We start from the raw sequence: 15,253 nt of genomic DNA, 5'->3' as shown, positions 1-15,253 counted from the left end.
TGCCCAGGGACCACCTGTACACGCTCAGGCTCCCATGCTGCTTTTTCTCACCCTCGTGTCCCACCCTGACACCAAGTGGCAGGACTACTGAAGATCTGTGGGGGTGGGGAATCCTGAGGCCAGTGTGTACTCCACCCTAATTCCCTGGCCCATCGGGGACATCAATTGGCGGCTCCTTCACAGAGCTACAAGCACGGGTGCAGTTCACCCCCATCCCCGACACCTGCCCCTTTTGCGGCGAGGGAAAACCTGGTGCACGCATATCTGGAATGCACCAGGTCGCAGCCCCTATTCCTGCTCCTCCAGAACCTTTTATTGAGGTTCTGGCTGCACTTTTCCCCACACCTTTTTATTTACGCACATTCTATCCGTGGCCCCACAAAGTCATGAGACCTCCTCGTCAACCTCTTCCTGGCCCTGGTGGAAGCCTCTATATACAACACCAGGAAGAGGATGCTGGATGAGGGGGTGCTCTGTCACTGTGGGGCCTATTTCCATTCCTCCCTTGTGTCACGTAGCCAGGCAGAGTTCCTCTGGGCAGCATCCACTGGCTCCATCGACAGCTTTGAGGAGCAGTGGGCGCTGTCCGGGGTTCTCTGCTCTGTGTCCCCATCCGGCTCCCTTGTTTTAAACCTTTGACCCGCACCCTCTAACCATATTTTTCATTATTTGTTCCCTGGAATCAGTTGATCCCTAGGTCCAGTTGTCCCTCCCACGAGGCTGGGAGAGGGGATTTTAGAAGTGCGTGGGCTGACACTCATCCACCCCAGGGGTTTCAAATAGCGCCGGTGTGATGGCTTGGACCCCGTCAGACGTCACTGGATGTGCTAGAGATCCCTTTTCTGCCAGCCTGGGCATCCTTTTACCCTGTCTTGTGGAGCCAGGCTTTAAGCTTCCTCCAGCACAGACACAGATGGGGCCACATGCAGCTGCAGAATGACACAGACACTGAGATCAGCTCTGTGAGGGCTTAGCACCCAGATGGCCTCTTCCCTTGGAGTGCAAACCTAAAGTTATGTGAAATTTGACCCCTCTCTTGAAGTGGAGGAGGGTTTGCACAAGTCTCCCCACCCCCAGTTAGAAAGTACATAAATTGAATTATATTATAAGCCAGAAGTAAGTTTATTAACTATAAAAAGATGAATTAAGTGTTTAAAGATATAGCAAGCAGACTACTAAGAAAATACTGCAATAAAGCAGGCAAACTAAGCTAGATTCACTAAAGAAACTGGTTACAAATTCATCATCCTAGATACTGTTTTTACAGTCCTTCACAGGCCAGAGGTGTCTTTCTAACTTGGGTCCAGCAGTGTTCCTCCCCCCCATCCCATCCCTCAGTTCTAATCCTTTTGTTTCCAAGTGTTTTCAAGTATCTTCTTGAGTGGGAGACAGAGGTGAAGCAAGCTGAAGACCTTTATTATTTCCTCCTCCTCCACCTTATATAGAATTCCCATAAGGTGGGAATCTGGTTTGACTCCTCACACCCAGTGGAGAAGTACAGCAGTCCAAGGTGGTGATTAGTATCAGGTGACCTGGTTACCTGACTGTAGCATAGTGATAGAAATGTAGCCATGTTAGTCTGGGGTAGTTGAAGCAAAATGCAGGACAATGTAGCACTTTAAAGACTAACAAGATGGTTTATTAGATGATGAGCTTTCGTGGGCCAGACCCACTTCCTCAGATCAAAAAAGATCTTTGATCAAAAAAAAAAGTTTTTTGATCTGAGGAAGTGGGTCTGGCCCACGAAAGCTCATCATCTAATAAACCATCTTGTTAGTCTTTAAAGTGCTACATTGTCCTGCATTTTGACTCTGTAGCATCACTGCATCCAGTGAGTCAGCAGCAGTATGGAACCAAGCCTTTTCACAGTCCATTGTCCTGGCTAATGGGCCATCAACTCTGTCTGGCATTTTCATTGTTACCTGAAGTGTTAGCAGGGCATGTCACCCAAAAGTAGCATATATGAAATACAGATACCTGGTCAATATTCCTAACTTCAGCTACAGGAATGATACAAGGATACAAATTAGATAATTACATTCAGTAAATCATAACCTCGCCAGTGACCGCTTAAATGAATTACCTTGCAGAAAGTACTTCTTAGTTATGTCACTCATGCCATAAGCATATTTTCAAAAAGAATATGGAACAATGTCTCTCATCCCCTGTGTAATGTTTGTAATAATATAGTCATTTTTGTTGTCTGAAGGGAGTTGCAGAGCAACGAAGTTTGAGAATCCCTTGCTTAGAATGTAGACACTGAGCATGATTCACATTCTACCAGTACAGGGCAGTGCTATGTGCAACCATTCCTTTAGCACACATTGAGACATTGGGGTGGTTGGGGACTTGGATCTTCCCTCCATTGGATCCACATGTTCAGAGGGGCCAAGACGGGAGCGTGCAGTCCAAGGAAACTCTCCTTTCACAAACTAATGAATAAAAGTACATTTAGCCCCACATAGTGAAAGAGCAAGAAATGCAAGATCCCAACTGCTGCTAGTCCAATAAGAATCCAGAGAACTCCAGCGCTGAAATACATTGGGGCTAACCTGAAGGAAGACAAGAGTGCTCATACTTAGAAGCCTCACATAATGACAATAATACAGCCCAAGAGGGGAAAAGTGGGGAGAGGGTATAATGAAACCCATTGACTCCCGTCCCCACACCCTCTAAAAAGGGAGGGTAAGGTTAGAACTCTGACATCTGTACAGTCCTTTCCCTTGTGCTGGCTCACCCCAGGTGCACCCATGCACACACACACAGACTGCCCACGATCAAGGGAAGCTCTGAAGCAGAAAACTCTTCTGTATGCTTAGTCCTAATCCTACATCCAAGCCCACATGAATGAGTTCTGGCTGCCTGTAATACAGAGCACAGTTCTCAAAACACCCACCATGACATTGTGATGTTAAAGAGACCCCTATAAATCTTTGCAGGCTCTAATTTTCTTAATTAGCCTTGACAGTATTTTTATATTCAAGGGAAGAGATCTCTTGGCAGTTCTAACTAATGCTGATTTTTCTACTAGAGAAAGGAACCCTGCTGCATCCTGAAGAGGCAGGACAGTAGTCTCTGAAACCAAACCCCCACGCCCCAAGTGCCTTTAATTCCATGCCCAAAGCCCCAAAAAAGAAATCTGTGACCCGCTTCAGCAGGGCTCCATTACCTTCCTGAGGAGGATGCCTTATATCCCACAAAATAGCAGTAGCGGGAGTAGAGATAAAGCAGGCCCAGGGCAGCAGTCAGACCTGCAATTAAGAGAAGGAGACAAATAACAGCAGAAAACAAAGGCTCTTGGGAACTTTTTTCCCAGCCTGTCCCTGTACAGCTAGAACCTTCTGAGACGATCCTGACTATTCCCACTCTACTGGGGTGCAATCGTGTCAGAGAGCTGAGGAACCTAGTGCTGTTGACCTCTGCCGAGGGGGTCAGCCCGTAGCAGACGCGAAGCTAAACAGAGCCAACATTCCCACCTCGCCCGTTTAACCAATGAAATAGCCAGTCTCACCTTGATGGAAGAAGAGGCCAGCCTGCCACAGAACAGCCAGGAAAATGGGGAAATACTCAGAGCAGTTTGCCCTGGAGGAGGAAGAACAACAGGGTCACCATTCTGAGCTTCTCTGGGGTTTCCCAGTGGCTCCAGGCTTCTGCTTTTCCATAGGCTACTTCTAGTGGCTTGCACCCATTCCTCTCCTATCCCCGTCTTCAGAATAAGGCCATGTCTACACCGAGAGACATGGTTTAATTTATTAAGGTCGACTTTTTAGCACCCAATTTTGTAAAGTTGAAGGCGCATGTCCTGTGTGCAAGAATTCAACATAATTTGAAGTAGTGCATCCTCAGCAGGGTGGCTACTGTCGACTTTGAGAGTGATGCACTATGGGTAGCTATTCCACAGTGTCTGTACCCCTTTTCAGTATGGTTACGCTCCCAGTGCACGCCAGGACCAAAACTGTGCAACTGATAGCTCCAGGTACATGTCGTCACTGTCTCATAATTAACTTGTTTCCTCCCTCCCCCTATGCTTGAGAACAACATCAACAATTCCTTAGTGCCCTTTTTTTCTTGGCTATCCATGCAGATGCCATAACATCATAAGCATGGAACTCATTGCAGATCCTGTTGAGCATCAAAGCATTATGATAATATTAATCATGGAGAGCCTAATGCTGAAGTCTGCCAGAATAAGGCTGACTCTCGGGAGGCCATGAACATACTATTCTGTGAAGCACTTGAGTTGAACGACTAGCAAATGCTGCCAGCATTTGATCCTCTGGACACAGTGGAACACCGGTTCTGGTGCCATGAGACAAGCACAGGCTGGTGGAACAGCATAGTTATGAGGAATGGGACAATCAGCAGTGACCACAAAACTTCAGTAGGTGTAAGGCCACTTTCATGGAAGTTTGTGAATTGCTTTCCCTCACCCTGAAGCGCAAGAATATCAGAATGAGTCCTATTCTTACAATGGAGAAGTGAGTGGCAATACCCCTGTGGAAGCTTGCAATGCCAGACAGCTACCACTTATTTGGGAATCTATTTGGAGTGAGGAGATCTACAGTGGGGGCCATTGTGATCAAAGCAGACAAGGCGATCAATACCCTTCAGCTATGGAGGGTAGGGATTCTGGGAAATGTGGAGGACATAGTGGAAGGCTTTGCCACAGTTGGGTTCCCTAACTGTGATGGGATAATAGGCGGAATGCACATCCCCATCTTCACTCCCAAGCACCTTGCCAAGGAGTACGTAAACCACAAGGGGTACTTCTCGATGGTGCTGCAGGGGCTAGTGGATCACAAGGGCCATTTCACAGACACCAACATGGGATGGTCGGGAAAGGTGCATGATGCGTGCATCTTTAGGAACTCCTACCGCTTTGGCAAGCTGGAACTTGTTTCCCAGACCAGAAAATTACCATTGGAGACACTGCAATGTCAACAGTGATCCTTGGTGACCCAGTTTACCTCTTGCGCCTGTGGTTCATGAAGCTCTACACAGGCAGCCTAGACTGCAGTAAGGAGCAGTTCAACTACAGGCTGATCAAGTGCAGAACAGTGGTAGAATGTGCTTTTGGGTACTTAAAAGCAGTTTTATAAATGGCCAGTCTGAGAGTCACGCAGGTTGCTCTCAACAAGGTGCCTCTGCATTCAGTATCCTTTCCTGTAATCCTCCTCCCCACTTCAACAAAAGCAGTAAAGGAACCATTGTTCAGAAATCCTGCATTTTTATTTAGGGAACAAAGCAGGAATGGAAAAGGACTCCAGGGGCATATATGTGTGATCACAATTGGCAGGACAGCTTTTTGCTTCATGACACTCCTAGGAGTTGAGTGTGAGGCTGCCCTTGACTCCCCCGGGATTCTAGGGCCCCTGAGAGAGGAAGCCATGGAACTCGATGAGGAGGGAATGGTGATCCGCAAGAGCTAGAGGGGTGCCTGTGCATATGGGCATCCTGGAAAGCTGCCATGTGGTCCATCATATCCACCATGGATGACAAGACTCCCTCCCAGTCCCTCACTTTCAGGTCCCTTCACACTCTCCTGTCCTCATGCTCCACATGCATCCCCTTCAGCAGCATGTTCCTCCACTAACTTAAATGCTCCATGTCCAAGTTGGCAGATTGCATTTGTGCCTTGAATGTATCATCCCTAATCCATTTTGCCTGATATCTGCACCAGACGGATAGCTGGTGAGGCCAGGGGAGGGAGCAGCAGGCTCACTGCTTTTCTTGCTGTAATGAAAAGTAAAGGGCAAACGTAACAGGAGATGCATTGTAGAGCATAACACCTAATCGGTTAAAATAAAAGGAAGGTCTGTCTAAAGACAATCGGGATGCATTGTGTACAAGGCCACAGTTATGCTTTTAGGTAGCCACTATACAGCAGGTAGACATCAGAGTTTTTAGGGGAGCAGCTGGACTCAGTTTGATGGCAGGCATGGTAGGGAGAGGCTGGGGCATGAGCTTGAGGGAGGGGGGGCATGGCAGCAGGGCTAGCGCCCATGTGTTCAGCACCCCCATTTGCTGGGAGGGTCTAACTTTCCCTTACTGCAGGAGTGGGTGAGCGGGAGAGGTAGGGGGTCTTGGCATGGCAGCAGGGCAGAGGCTCAAGCCATGCCTCCTTGGGGATGAGCAAATGGAGGTTTACTGCAGAGGCATCAGCTAATAGCTTCCCCTGCTTCCTCCAGGTTGCCATGAGAGAGATCAGCCTTCTGCGAGTCACTGAGGCTATGTCTAGACTACATTCAGTTTTCGAAAGAGGATATGCAAATTCCACGGGAATTCTGATCTCACTTTCAAAAGTGGATCTTTCAAAAGTGAAAGTAGGCTGGATGCAGGTTTTTTTTTTTGAAAAAACTCCCTTTTTCGGAAAAAACTGCAGTTTTTCTCTTTCAAAAATAGAACGTAGTTTAGATGTGCCCACAAAGTGATAGGGAGCAGATGTTGACTGAATGTGGCTAGAAACCTGGACCTTATGCTGCAATGCTTTGCGCTACAATGATGCCAGACCACTTACTGCTGGCTTGGCGTAGAAGGTGTCCTATTCTGGAGGGTGGATTAAGGCAGCCTCCCCATAAACCTTGTAAGAAGGATGAAAGAGTTCCTCTCTGGGGGTCTGTCTACACTGCCACCCTAGTTCGAACTAATGTAGGCATTCGAACTTGCAAATGAAGCCTGGGATTTAAATATCCCAGGCTTCATTTGCATGTTCCCAGGCGGGTGCCATTTTTAAATGCCCGTAGTTCAAACTACCTGCCCGCGGCTACACGTGGCACGGACTAGGTAGTTCGAATTAAGGCTCCTAATTCGAACTACTCTTATTCCTTCTGCAAGGAGGAGCATTGTCTCTTCTGTTTTATTCCTTCTGAAGCACCTGTCATTGGCCACCATCGGAAGACAGGATACTGAGCCAGAAGGACCTTTGGCCTCACCCAGTATGTTCTTCTATAGAGCTGAAATGTATCTGTCCCCTTGCAGTAAGCCACAAGACCCCACTCCCCTTCCAGACCTGAGATAGAGCCGAGGAGTTCAGATGGGGTCTCACAGAGTTAGTAAACAAAGTCAGAATATCTATTAAAATTTTAAGGCTAGCAAGTGTCCCTTAAGTGACTTGCCACAAGGGATCAAAATATGTTACAGGCAGTCCCCGACTTACGCGGATCCGACTTATGTCGGATCCGCACTTACGAACGGGGCTTTCTCGCCCCGGAGGTCGAGGTAGCGGATTGCTACCTGCGAGCTCCGGGGGCGAGAAAGCCCCGTTCGTAAGCTGCTCCGGTGCCCCTGGTCTGCTGGAGACCGTCCCCAGCAGACCACAGGCACCGCGACTGAAGCGGCAGCAGCGGCGGTTCCCCGCGCTTCTGAGACTTTGCTTTGGCTTCAGTCGCGGTGTCTATGGTCTGCTGGGGACCGTCCCCAGCAGACCACAGGCACCGGGACTGCAGCCGCAGCCGCGGGGGGTCCCCGCGCCTCTGAGGCTTTGCAAGAGCAAAGCCTCAGAGGCGCGGCACCCCGCTGCCGCTGCGGCTCTGCTCCTGTATCCCTGGTCTGCTGGGGGGGGGGGCGCGGCTAGTGTGCCCCCCCCCCCCCCCCCAGCAGACCAGGCTTTTGTTTTGGACCCTGGAGCAGAGCAGCTGGGGCGCTGCCGATTGGTCCTGCAGCGCCTTCTGGGCACTACTGGACCAACCCGGCAGCACCCCAGCTGCTCTGCCCCAGGTCCTGATTCAGCCGCTGCTGGTCAGTTTCAGCAGTGGCTGTATCAGGACGCCTGGGGCAGAGCAGCTGGGGTGCTGCTGGGTTGGTCCAGTAGGGCCAAGGAGCGGTGCTACTGGAGCAACCCAGCAGCACCCCAGCTGCTCTGCCCCAGGCGTCCCCAAGTCATCCGCTGCTGAAACTGACCAGCGCTGACTACAGGAAGCCCGAGGCAGAGTTGCTCTGCCCCAGGCTTCCTGGAATCAGCGCTGATCAGTTTCAGCAGCAGCTGACTTGGGGACGCCTGGGGTTCTTAAATTGAATCTGTATGTAAGTCAGAACTGGCGGTCAGTTTCAGCAGCGGCTGAATCTGGACGCCAGTTCCGACTTACATACAGATTCAACTTAAGAACAAACCTACAGTCCCTATCTTGTACGTAACCCGGGGACTGCCTGTATTGTTAGAGCTGAGTGGATCTAATATTTATTTAATGGTATTTCTTTTATACAAGAATTAGATACAGTGCTCCTGCCAGCTAACTGCTAAATTGTCTGCCAAAAAAGTAGTTTTTCAGTGCATTAGTAGCCTCTGGATACAGATGATGATGTGCGGGAGGGGGCTGGTTTCCCTCCTTCCCATTTGGTGCTTGACATGCTCAGTAACACTGCTGCAGATTCTGTTCTCAGTCCACCTGAATGCTCTCACTCCCTTCCCTCCCTTCATCACGGCATGCACAAGTCACCCCTCCCCCCCAATCTGAAATGGCCCCCCTGGCCATAGAGGGAGGGATTTATAGTAATAATCAGTCCTCTTCCACCATGACAGCAGGCTGACTGAGAGCAGCGGTGAGATTAGTCCTTGCCGTTCTATCAGTCATGTAGCCCCTAAAGCCCCTTCTCTGGTCTCCCAATACTGTAACCACCTGCAGTCCTGGAGGAAGTCTTTTAGGGTTGCCAGGTGTCCGTTATTGAACCGGACAGTCCATTATTTTTGTCGCCTGTCTGGTAAAAAAAATCAGATAATATGTCCAGTACTTTCTGATTCTTTTCCTGGCCAGGAGGCGAAAATCCTGGGCTGTCTGGCTCAATACAGAGGCAGCCTGGCAACCCTAGTGCTTACTGGGGAGCTGTCCGGTCTAGTGCAGAGAGGCAAGATGGCAGGCAGCCGTCGGCAGCCTGTTAAAGCCAAAAAGCCTCACCCATGCGGTTTTTAAAGTGGCCACGGTGGGGGGCGGGAACTTCCCCTCCCCCCTCAACAAACTTTTTCCTGGCATGTTTTTTGTTGTTGTTGTTCAGTATTTTTTGTGAGCAAATTGTCCAATCAGACTGTCAGCAAAAATAGCATAGGAGACTTCTGGCCCTACAGAGCAGGTCATTAAAAAAATTAGTCTTACTGTGCTCGAAAGACCCTCTCAAACTCAGGTGGCCCTGAGATTTTTGGAGGAGAGATCCCATACGTTCGCCTGGCATAGATCACTTGGAGGGAGAAGTAAGCTGTAAAGAAAGAAACAAGAAAGCATGATCTCATGGGGCTCCACAGAGACTGTTATACATGGAGTTCCATGTTGTGTTACAAGATCACTCATGATCCTTTTGTTAACATTCTGCAACCATGTGAAAGAAGAAGTTGGTGTAATGTCCATATATGCAATGGAGTTATCCCTCTCCCAACCCAGCCACACACTTCCTAACACTATTGTTATAGCTCTACCATAAAATAATTATACCCAGGACTCATACAAATATTTCCTCAGGAAAAAAAAAGTGATGCCTCTGGAAGGGACCGTATTTCTCCACTAATAAGAGATTTTCACGAGTTTCCAGAGAAATATCTCCAGCTCTGACAAGGTTCCACACATACCATCCAGATTTCACAGGACAGACTAGCCACATGTGGGTCTAATTTCAGGAACCAACATATTATTATGTCAAGTGCACAGGCTGGAAATATTTATAACTTATCAAGTGATATCCTCTCTCATCTTAGTTCTAAGGAGGGAAAAGATATTTAAATGGAAGACAAATGTTCTTCTGCAGCATAGATAAAATCACCCTGTCTCTGTAATTGGGTTCAACATCACCCCTTCCTCCAGGCCTCTGTGTGGAAGGATACAAAGCACTCAGCACTGTGTGTCAGAGCTCAATATGAAATTAGATTCTCTCAGGACTCATCTGTATGAACTGCCCATGTAGCCAGGAAGAACGGGTGACTTAGTCTCATCACTTATCTCTAACCCAAATCCCTAATTCTCACTGTAGCTATGTCTAGACTGCAAGCCTCTTTCGAAAGAAGCTCTTTCGAAAGATACTTTCGAAAGAGCCTCTTTCAAAAGAGAGCGTCTAGACTGCACGTTGAACTTTCGAAAAAGCGGCTTGCTTTTTCGAAAGAAAGCATCCAGTGAGTCTGGATGCTCTCTTTCGAAGACGCCCTATTTACATTGAAGAACGCCTTCTTTCGAAAGAGGAACTTTCGAAAAAAGGCGTTCTTCCTCGTGAAATGAGGTTTACCGCCATCGAAAGAAAAGCCGCGTTCTTTTGATTTAATTTCGAAAGAACGCGGCTTGAGTCTGGACGCAGGTGAGGTTTTTTCGAAAAAAGGCTACTTTTTTCGAAAAAAACCCTGAGTCTGGACACAGCCTGTGAGAGGTATTAAAAAAGTGAATGGGTAACAGATTAACCAGGATTCTGTGGATGGGAGACTGCCCCAGATGGGGGGGAGGGAGGGAGGCGAGGGGGGAAGGGGCACCAGTTCACTGGTTATCTGGGTAAGCATGCTGGTAAGGCTGATGCTTACCAGGTAATAGGCTAACCCTTTACTTCCCTAGTGAGAGAGAGTCACCTTGAATTTAAAGCAGTCTTAGGAATCAGTGGGTATCATTACAATAGGTACCTTTACAGAGTCTGGCCTGTTTATACAGCCAGAAGTTCTGAAAGCACTGAGGGATGAACATTCAAGCCATCACCATGTCTAACCCTACCCTTCATTAGGGAAAGAAGCAAACCTGACTACACAGGCACAGATAAGTGGCTCCAACCACACTGCAAACACACCACCATAAATGCCAGTTACATTTAATTAGCCTGTTGACAAAGGGGCTCGTTACAATATACTTACATGCAGTGCAAAGAATGATTATATAGACCAGACCTGTTATTTTTCAAGGACAGAAAAGACACAAACATACCTCTCATTTGCATCCTAGTACCAGATTCTGAAAGATCACTACAAACTAAGGAATCTGATGGAACACAGCCTCTCCGTTCACCTCCTCATTTTGATCTCACCATGGCAGTCACACACACTTTTGACACCCATGCTCCTTCCCCAGAGTCCAGTGAGCTGGGTTTAGGATGAAGTAATAGGTGTGTGTATCCCTATGTAGGCACTGTTGGAAGCCTAGGGTCACTAGAAAGCAAGTAAAAATGGCCAATGTTATTAGATAATCCTGTGTGCTGTTTGCAAGTGCCAAGCCAGACCTGCCAGGAAATCATGCACACTGGTTCCTGAAAAAGTTCCTAGCCACTTGCTTTTTTACCATTCAGTGAGGAACAAGATCTAGAAGATTCCCTTTCTACCAGAACCCTTTGCTTCCTGCCCGTAGAAAGGTTTTACTTCACTGTCTCTAGTTGCTCTACTTTTCTGCCCATGTGACGTTCTTCAATTATCTTTTTGTTCGCACTGAAGTCCACAGTCCCTCAAGGAAACAATGAGCCTATTTGTAAAATGGAGGGAGTTTCCTGTTTCCTGGGGAGCTTTCTACATTTGTAAGTTAAGATGCACCAAGAAATTCCCAGGAAGTGGGTATATTTGCACTCCAAGCATTTCCACGATGCCACTGTAGTTTAGATATTTCCTATGCTAATGCAAGGGGGCGGGGATTGTTGGGTTTTTTGTTTGTTAATGCAGAGTAATCTACCTCTCTGAGAGACAGTAACTCCTGTGACAGAATCAGAGAGTAGCCGTGTTAGTCTGAATCTGCATAAACAACAAGAAGTCCTGTGGCACCTTATATAGACAAGTGTTTCTCAACATTTTTTTTATAAAGTACCCCTTTAAAAAAAATTATAAGTACCCCCAGTACCTTCAGTTTTCAGACACACACATTTTTTTTTCCTACCATTGCAACACATTTGTTTAAACAAGTTAATCGTAGCTGGGTGGGCAATGACATTTTTGGGTGTAAAAAGTACACAAATAATAAACCGCTGTAAAACTTAGAACAGAAATTCAGTTTTCTCCAAATTTCAATTGCGTTGACGTACCCCTCAGACTTCTCTTGAGTATTCCTGGGAGTACTTGTACCATTGGTTGAGAAACACTGTTATAGACTAACAGATTTGATGCATCTGACAGCTAGGGTTGCCATATGGTTTCAACAAAAATATCGGACATATTTGACATTACATCACAATCTACATTACGTTTTATTTAGAAAATAGCAGACAATTATATTTTCTCAATTTGTTTCCCAAACAGAAAGCTCAAATACAGGACTGTCTGGTTCAAAACCGGACACTTGGCAACCCTACTGACAAAGGGGGGTCTTTGCCCACAAAAGCTGATGCTCCAATAAATCTGTTAGTCTGTAAGGAGTCACAGGACTTCTCATTGTTTATACTTTGACAGAGGGATTCTTCCCTCAACAGAGCTGTATCTGCAGTAGGTCAATCTAACTACATCACACAGGCCACACACTTTTTCCACGGACCCAAGTGGTGAAGATAGTTTGACTTAAGATTTACGAGGCCTGTATGCAAGGGGAGTGTGAAGGGCGTGTGAATGCACCCCTTCTCCACCCATGGTCCTCCAAGTAAGTGTGCGGCTTGGGCGGCACGCTGGCCCAAGGAAGGCTGTGACTGATTTCCCCGACCTCTCCCAGTAGCGAGGCATGGGGCAGGCAGGGCTAGGCTGTGGGGCAGCCATCAGCCCCTCCTACAGCTCGCCCCCCCCCCCGCCAGAAATTCCTGTGTATGGGCCTGTTTAGGTTTATGCCATGCCTGAGAAACAGGTCCTGCCCTAGACTCTCCCATCTTATTACTCTGGTATCACTGACAGTCCTTAGGGCTAATGCATTTAGAAGCCCAGCCTAATTACTTGTTGTGTGTCTTAAAAGCTGATCTCAGAAATGTAATATACAAAGCAGGAGTGTGAGGCTATGTCTACACTTGCGGCTTCTTGCACCAGAAATATGCAAATGAGGCTAAGCATGGAATAACGCTGAGCCTCATTTGCATACCTAATGAGCCACCATTTTTGCAGAAGAGGCTCTTGCGCCAGAAGGAGCTGTCTACACTGCCCCTTCTTGCGCAAGAAAAAACCTCTTGCGCAATGCCGTTCTTCCTGAAAAGTAATCGGCGTAACGACATTTGCTTGCCAGGGAAGAGCAAAGTTGTTGAGAAGAAGAAGAAGGAAAAAAAAAAGGACTCCAAGAGTTGTTAAGCAAAAAAATTTAAATTTTTTTTTAAAAAAAGCACGGCCCCTTTAAGAAATGCTTTTGAGGCTTTTTGGCCCTAACAGGCTGCTGATGGCCATCTGTTATCTTGTCCTCCTGCTCCCTGAGGAACCAGGTAAGCACCCAGGAAAGCATTTTCGCCTCCTGGCCAGGGGAAAAAAAATCAGAAAATACCAGATATTTTAGGTGCCTGGTATTTTCTGAATTTTTTTACTGGACAGGAGGCGAAAATACCAGACTGTCCAGGTCCATACCGGACACCTAGGAACCCTAGATGCCATATCCTGCAGTTACTCAGCCAGTCATTCACCTTGCTTACTGAACGGCCTGTCGTAGGCCAGATGCTGCCGTTCTTTCCTCTAGCTGAGCCACATTAAAGGTCTCCCTACTTCCAGGATATTATCAAAGGCTGCTTTCAGCCACCACCAAATGAGCTATCCCCCTACTGCCTCACTCCAGCAAACACACATAGGTGAACCCAGGCCCACCCTGTAACACTTGGTTTCAGTCCGGGGGGCCCTCAAGCCAGCAGCTCTCTGCTTTTGCTTTCCAGCCCTTAATGCCTTCCCTGATCTGCTTCCTCCTCAATCATTTCTACTTTCTACTCATCCCCCCTTACATCAGAAGCAAAATACAGGACTATGTAGCACTTTAAAGACTAACAAGATGGTTTATTAGGTGATGAGCTTTCGTGGGCCAGACTCACTTCTTCAGATCAATATGTGGAAGAAAATAGTCACAATCATATATACCAAAGGATACAATTTAAAAAAAGTGAACACATATGAAAAGGACAAATCACATTTCAGAACAGGAGGGAGATGCGGGGGGAGAGGGGGGAAGGAAGGAAGGTAAGTGCCTGTGAATAAATTATATTAGAGGTGGGGAGAGTTAGATGTCTGTGAGCTAATGGTATTAGAGGTGATAATTGGGGAAGCTATCTTGGTAATGGGTAAGATAGTTAGAGTCTTTGTTCATTCCTTCTCAGAGAGTGTCGAATTTTAACATGAATGACAGTTCAGAGGATTCCCTTTCAAGTGCAGATGTAAAAGGTCTTTGTAGCAGAATGCAGGTGGTTAAGTCATTGAGAGAGTGTCCTTTCTGGTTGAAATGGCAAGAAACTTCTTACCAACAACCACAGGACATACCACACTAATACCAACCCTGGTACCTTCCCTTGCAACAAACCCTGTTGCCAGCTTTGTCCACATATTCATTCTGCTGATACCATTATTGGACCTAACCAAGTGAGTCATAAGATCAAGAACACATATTCCTGCGCATCCAGAAATATAATTTATGCTATCATGTGCCGAAAGTGTCCGTCTGCTATGTACATTGGACAAACATCTCAGACACTTCGCCAAAGGATTAATGCCCACAAAACAGATATCAGACAAGATCACAAAGAAAAAACAGTTTCTTGCCATTTCAACCAGAAAGGACACTCTCTCAATGACTTAACCACCTGCATTCTGCTACAAAGACCTTTTACATCTGCACTTGAAAGGGAATCCTCTGAACTGTCATTCATGTTAAAATTCGACACTCTCCTACCTCCTCCCCCATCTGGACTTCACCAGCAACTAGGACCTAGCATGCTGTGGATTTCATCTAGGTGCAGCCTAAGGGTCAATGGCCTAATGAACCCTGTCAGAGGAGTTATTAATTAATGTAAATAAAAGGAGAGTGACAAGATGTAAACTAGCTAATCCAAGTGGGGAAGAATGGTTATTCAATCACCATACCTTGCTCCAGGACTCCCAGGACGCTCACAGCAGCCAGCAAGTGAATCTGATCCAGCATGTTGTCTCTTCCAGACTGTAGTGTCAGTTTCTTGCTAGAATGCTCTGCAGGTTATTTTCCCTCTCCCCTGACCAGGCGGCATAGGTTTTAATGGAAAGTAAGGAGAGTTGCTCTAGCAGCCATGCAAGTTCTAGGGACTAATGCCAACAGTGAGGCGGTTCCTGGCTTTCCTCTCGATAGGCACAAATCTGGCAAAGTGAAGCAACAGGATGTTACAATCAGTGACCAGCTCAGAATTTCCAGTCCCGCCCCTCCTCTTTCCAAGAATATAGTGTAGGGAAATGGTGAAAACCTCACAGGGC

At 47.1% G+C, this 15,253-nt stretch overlaps 1 protein-coding gene across 1 annotated transcript; it reads right to left on the bottom strand.

Annotated features, from left to right (window-relative positions):
* Nucleotides 1-1,727: 1,727 nt before the first annotated feature.
* On the bottom strand, nucleotides 1,728-14,966 carry LOC102456931 (leukotriene C4 synthase-like). Its single transcript, XM_075900510.2, has 5 exons — nucleotides 14,894-14,966; nucleotides 9,087-9,186; nucleotides 3,512-3,582; nucleotides 3,170-3,251; nucleotides 1,728-2,552 (listed from the first exon to the last, which is right to left on the bottom strand). The coding sequence occupies exons 1-5, from the start codon at nucleotides 14,949-14,951 to the stop codon at nucleotides 2,426-2,428; spliced, it is 438 nt and encodes a 145-aa protein (XP_075756625.2). The 5' UTR covers nucleotides 14,952-14,966; the 3' UTR covers nucleotides 1,728-2,425.
* Between the last annotated feature and the right edge of the window lie 287 nt (nucleotides 14,967-15,253).

The sequence above is a fragment of the Pelodiscus sinensis genome, chromosome 16, assembly GCF_052426305.1.
Source record: "Pelodiscus sinensis isolate ZL-2025 chromosome 16, ASM5242630v1, whole genome shotgun sequence".
Taxonomy (NCBI): domain Eukaryota; kingdom Metazoa; phylum Chordata; order Testudines; family Trionychidae; genus Pelodiscus; species Pelodiscus sinensis.
The sequence above is the reverse complement of the archived record's forward strand: the minus strand, read 5'-3'. Positions and strand labels throughout refer to the sequence as shown.

Bases quoted from the DNA above. Each gene is read 5' to 3' on its own strand.
- LOC102456931 (XM_075900510.2), bottom strand. From the start codon at position 14,951: ATGCTGGATCAGATTCACTTGCTGGCTGCTGTGAGCGTCCTGGGAGTC. The intron at 3,583-9,086 runs GTAAGACTAATT...TTCCTCCTCCAG, and splicing joins GAGAGGGTCTTTCGAGCACA to GGCAAACTGCTCTGAGTATT. The intron at 3,252-3,511 runs GTGAGACTGGCT...TCTTAATTGCAG, and splicing joins TGGCCTCTTCTTCCATCAAG to GTCTGACTGCTGCCCTGGGC.